The 6,085-nt window shown below is 32.1% G+C and overlaps 1 protein-coding gene across 1 annotated transcript; it reads right to left on the reverse strand.

Annotated features, from left to right (window-relative positions):
- Positions 1–1,280: 1,280 nt before the first annotated feature.
- On the reverse strand, positions 1,281–2,207 carry DSM5745_03706 (ankyrin repeat domain-containing protein; the record flags this gene model as incomplete). The annotated part of the gene is made up of 2 exons (XM_026745722.1): positions 1,281–1,755; positions 1,822–2,207. The coding sequence occupies 2 exons, from the start codon at positions 2,205–2,207 to the stop codon at positions 1,281–1,283; spliced, it is 861 nt and encodes a 286-aa protein (XP_026606588.1).
- Between the last annotated feature and the right edge of the window lie 3,878 nt (positions 2,208–6,085).

Below are 6,085 nucleotides of genomic sequence, written 5' to 3' on the forward strand. Positions count from 1 at the left end.
AAAGTATAAAGGGCGTGTTTATAATATAATTTTAGTAATTATAAATTAATTTAATAAAAAAGTAAAATATTTTTTTATTACTAATAAAATTACTATAAAAAAGTTAGCTAACTTATTTATTAAAAAATTATATATAATATAGGATTGCCCCGGAGCATAGTAATAAATTAATATTTATTTTTTATTTTAAAGTATTAAATAGCCTTTTATTAAGCGCTATATATTAAGTAATAACTTAGTATAATATACTATTTTTAATTAAATAATTAAATTAAGTATTAAAATTAAACACTTAAGGTGTATTTACACGTGTATTATAATTATTAATAAAATAATTAAGTATTATATTTATTACTAGCATGCTTTACTTATAATAACTTAAAAAATAACTTAACTATTTATATTTTATTTATAGTAAGCTATAAATAAAAACTAGTAATTTTTAGGCTTAAAAACCTAAAAAAATTAATATTTTATTTTTTTATTAAAAAGTACTTATATTATTTAAAATAGCTTTATAAAAACTTATAAAATTATATAAATAAAGTATAAAAAAGTAAGCACTTTATTATAATTAAAAATATTATTTAATATAATTTAAGGTTAGAAATAATATTTTAATATTTTTAAAAAATATTAAGTTAATATATTTAAGTAAAAAACTTAACCTAAAGTATAATAAACCCTTTAAAATTAAATTTATTATTATAAAGTAGGTATATTAGCTCCGGCTTACTAGTATATATAGTTAGTTAAAAATTTATTTAGTATTTTATATTTTTTAAAGCTATTTATATAGCAAGATAAGCCTAAAGGGGGAAAAAAGTAACTACTAACTACTAAGTTAATTATCAAAAAAAATAGGAAGTTAAGGCTATTTTTAAAAAATAATATATTTATAAATATAATAAATTTTTTATTAAGTAAAAGGGCTGGCCTAGCTATAAAAATTTATAAAAATTATTTTTAATTTTAAACATGTATAAAAAGCCCTGGTAATATTTATAATTTTAAAAATATTATAGAATATTAATAAAAGTATTTAAAATTCTTATTATTTTTAAAAGCTTAAATTATTTATGTAAACCCTAGTTAGCTTTAGCTTTAATATATTATCTTGCTCCTTATTAAATTCTCTAGTATTAGTTTAATAAACAGCTTTTCTTATACAATATTTAGAGGGCCTCATACAGGGGTTAGCAATGAGGTATCCAGTTGATTTTCAATTTATAGATCAGAATATCCAAAACGCTCAGGAACACAAATACGAGACAGAAAAACTACTCCGCCTGATTCAGAGCCTCGATGACCTGCTGCTGATCCGACATTCGCGCACACTCCATAGCTGTTCGGCCATTTGCATCCTTGATACGCCGGTCCGCTCCCTGGCTGATCAAATAGCGAACTGCATCTACGTGACCTAGTTCCGCTGCTTTGTGTAGGGCAGTTCCGAGACCCATAAAGTGGAACAGCGCCCAAGAAGGATAATCGTCGTACATACATGCGTTGACGGGCGCGCCTTTCTCGATGAGCAGGCGTAAGACCGCGACGGTATCAGACTGCCTCTGAACTGCGTGATGAAGGAGCTGGCCCTGCCGAACGTTTCCGCCATGGCTGAGCATGAGGCTGATGATAGGAAGCGGGGCGCTCTCGACAGCAAGAGAAAGCGGGGTGAGATCGATCACACAGCGGCGATTGGGATCGGCTCCATGGCCGAGCAGCCAAGAGGTCATCTCTTCGTCTGCAATGGCGTCGCTGGAAGAGGGTGTGGGTATGTTATTTCCGACGAGGGCTAGAGGACAATGAGAGCGTGAGTCTTACCCTAAGACCGGAGGCCTAAGCTCGCTCACGGGCTGGTTGATGTCCCACCCGCTTTGGATGAAAACATCCAGGGCGCTGGTCGCCTTCGCTTCGATCGCTCGCAAGGCGTAGAGCGGATTCATGGGCAGGCCGCGAGCAAGGAGCTCTTGGATGAACTGCAGGTTGTTCCGTTTGATGGCTTCGACCATGATCGCGGATAGGTCGCATATGTTGAAGTCGCGCGACGAGCAACATGGCGAGTCGAGGGTCTGTCGGAATCGCTGGATATCCCCATTGAGGAGGAAATCATGTATTTGGTCAAGGGTAGCGGGTGACGTGCGGGTTGGGGGTTGAGGGTACTGGCCTGGGCCGATGGGGGGCAGGTCTGTTGGAGGAAGGACATCCATCGCGGGCAGTTGAGGGCGAGAGGCTGCCGCGCGGGCTCGACGGGGTTTTAAAATCGTTGGGTCACCGGACCCCGTGCTGCTGACCAATTGGAGCTGGAGGCCAAGAGCTTAACTGGGAATCCTGCCCTGGATTCGGTTTAGTGCATGCCCACGTAGCTCCGCCCGATTTGGGGTGTTGCATTTAGGGCTTAGGGTACTGCCTGTTTGGGCGACACGCTTCAACGGACTGGGGTATTGTTGCGAGTAGACCTAAAGGCATAAGTAGCGGGGAGACCCCGTCATCTTTTGATTTCCTCAATCAAACTCTCCACTGCAGTTCTTTTACCATGTCCGGACAGGGCATACTTGCTCATTGGGAAGCCGCTGGTGCAGTCGTCGTGGTGCCAATGGCAGACGTGCAGTTTGTTTCTTTTCAACAGATGCCCGCTATTGGAACCAGGAGCCTCGGAGCATGCTCTACCATTGTCATAGCGTCAGCACATGCTGCGATCCTTGCCCACATCCCCCCACACCCAATGCAGCCGTCGCAAGACCCATTTGCCGGCGATAACAACGTCCGTCATATGATGAATCGAGTAGCAGCTCTGTACCAACAAAATACAGCACAGTTTCCCTCGGCTGATACCGTCGTTGTTTGTGCCTGGTTTCGTGGAAATGTGGCCTTGCCCGATCAAATGGAGATTATGCGGTCCTCACTTCGCCAGTTGGGGCTCAATCCGGCCGTTAGAACTTATCACGTTCCTGGGAATCGAAGTCTTCCCGGCCAAGGGACTGTCGTTGCCATTAGGGATGCCAATCATAACAGGACCCAAATATACGTGGAGGATCGTCCGTTATGAAATGGCCTCTTGTTTCGTTGTGTCCTGAGTCGAGGGTTGAATAGCTAAAGCAAGAAGGAACCGATAGCCATGACCTTCCAATCCGGATAAATTGTCCATACGGGGCGCTACTACAGCTCTTCCTCGACTCGCCTACGTTTGCTCTAACTGCCTGGAGCACCCGCTATACACAGTCGTTCTTCGGATGGTTGCACGTGGTGACCTCTAATTATGAATAGTTATGGTTATCTCAATCTAGAATATTTGTTTAGCGGCGACGTAGTCAGTGACATGTTTCTAATACCCCCCTTGCTGAGCTGTTCAAGTTATTCAGCCGCAGGACGTAACAGCTGCTACAGGTTGTACCCTAGCAGAATTACCAGCACAGTCTCCTCCGCCTCTTGTACAGTCGCACTAATATCTCGCAACTTGTTGGGGAATAGGTTTAATCCAGCAAGGAGTGTAACAGTTACAGAGATTCAAAGTTGATTGGTATGCTTGTCGCTAATCAAGGTGCCCCAGGGCATTGTAGAGCGGGTACACGCCGGTAGACCTCGAGGTTCTGAACGTCCCATTCGACCCGGCAGGGTTCCATGAAGGCCAAAAACTGAGGCTTTTCGGTCTAAGATTACTATATATATAGGCCCTTTTATTTATTATTATTATTATATCTTATAATATTTTTTTTAAAAAATTACTAAACTTATTATAGCCTGTTACCTTTATTTTATAAAAAATAATAATAGTTTTACTAAGTGGTTAGTTATAAGATATTAATTCTGGGATGCTAGTATAGCTATAATTTATAATACGTTTTTAAATTAAAACATTGAGAAAAAGTATATTAATCTTATAACAAGTACTTTCTTTTATAATTTTTACTCTTTTACTAATTTTAGACATGCATAACCCGTACTATAAAACCTATACTATTTATACTAAGACCTATAGCAAGGTAGTTTTAGGCTAGGCTATTTTAAATTAATATATAATAAAAGTTTTCATTAGCTTACCTATATAAATTATAGGTTAATAAATAAGTTAATATTTTTTAAAAATTTCAAAAATTTCAATAATTTAATATAATTTTAATGATTTATAAATTTATAAGTTATAATTATTGTATTGTTTCAAAAAATATTAAAAATACCTAAAATTCGGAAAGTTATTGAACTGTGGAGAAATTTTAATTTTTAAATAGGTTTATAGTAAATAAAAAATAAAAAATTTATATTTTTCTATATATTTTAATATTTTAAATAATTTGATATAATGATAATTACAAATTGAATAAAAGTAAAATCTTTATTATGTAATTTTAACTATTCATATTAGGGTGGCTGGCCATAAAATATATATGTATATACATATATATATAATAGTATTTAATAAACTTTTAACTTTAAAGCTTTATAACTTTATAAATATATAATTCTTTTAAAAAAAACTTAAAAATTAATATAATAGTTAGGCTTAGGGCTATAAAAAGATAAAAAAAATTAATTAAAAATATTTTATTTAGCCTAGTTAATAATTAGGGCTTAAAATTTTGTTACTTACTAAAATTTTAGTATTACTAAGTTTTTTATTTTGAAGCTTAATAACTTTATAAGTTTTTAATATTTTTAGCTAGTTCTTAAAATATTATAATATTTAATACCAGGGCTATTTAAAAAACTAAAAATTTATTATTAAGATTTTTAATTAGGCTAGATAAAATATAACATTTAATAATTTATTTTTTAAAGCATAGAAGTATATTACTAAGGCTTTAGTACCTAATTATAGTATGAATACTAATTTTAATTCAAAAATTCTTAAAATTAATTTAAGCCTGTTTAGGTAAACCTATACTACCTATATATGTCTTTAAAGCAGTTATAGATTTAATTTTAAAAACCTAAAACCTGGGTAATACAAACTTACTAAGGGCCCAAGCCTGCCCAAACCTGCACTAAATACATGTCTAAATATATTTTATAATAATACTTAGCTAACCTTACTGAGTTTAATACTTGCTAGCATCTTATCCCTGGCCTTAATATTATTAAGGGTCTAATTATAAGACTGACAAGTCTTGAAGATCTCTACTAATAATAAAGATATTAATAAAAAAATTTAACTAATAAAAATAAAGTATTCTAAACCCCACTAAATAATATTAAAAAAATTACTTAAAAATTTAGAAAGAAGGCTAGCTTTAAGGCTACCTTTATAAACCTTTAAGCTATGCTTAAGTTATTTTTAATTAAAAAATAAATATAGGTTTAAAATTTTTTATATATAAATTTTTACTTAGCTTATACTTAGGGCCTACCCTAGCCTTACCTAATTAATAATTAAAATTTTAAATAATAATAACCTAGTTAAGTTATATAGCCTAATATAATAATAAAATATACTAAGCCTTAGTAGCCTAAGGCTAAAGCTTAAGTTACTTAAAATATTAACTTTAAATTAATAATAAATTAACTTTAATAATATTAAATAAAAAATATTAGCCTTAATAATTTTTTTTTAATTAAAGGGTTGTCCGCGACCCATTATTAAACTAAAAAAATAATAATAAAACACTGTTATTATTATTAATATTAATACTAAATATAGCTTTATTATTACTATTTTTAACTTTATTAAAGTATTATTTAATATATTAAATTTAATATTTTATTCTTATTATTTATAGTGCTTTAAATAAAATATAATATTTATTTATAACTAAAAGGGGAAAAGTAATGCTTTAATAATACCTAGTATAAAAGTATAAATTATAATATAATTTATAATTTTATAAACTTTTAAACTTATTAATTTTTACTAAATAAAAATTACCCCTTTTTACTATAGTTAAAAAAAAGGTTATTTTAGGCGCTGCCCTTGCTTTATAAAAAGTAAAAAAAATATTTAATTATAATTATAATAATTTAAAAAGCCCCTGCCCCTGCCCCTTACACTTTCCTTTTAATATAATTATAAAACCTTTTCAATATAATATTTTTATTAATTTTAAAAGCCCTTATTATTCCTAATTTTCTTGCTACGTGCGTCCCTTTTTAAGTT

The sequence above is a fragment of the Aspergillus mulundensis genome (genome assembly GCF_003369625.1).
Source record: "Aspergillus mulundensis strain DSM 5745 chromosome Unknown scaffold_2, whole genome shotgun sequence".
Taxonomy (NCBI): domain Eukaryota; kingdom Fungi; phylum Ascomycota; class Eurotiomycetes; order Eurotiales; family Aspergillaceae; genus Aspergillus; species Aspergillus mulundensis.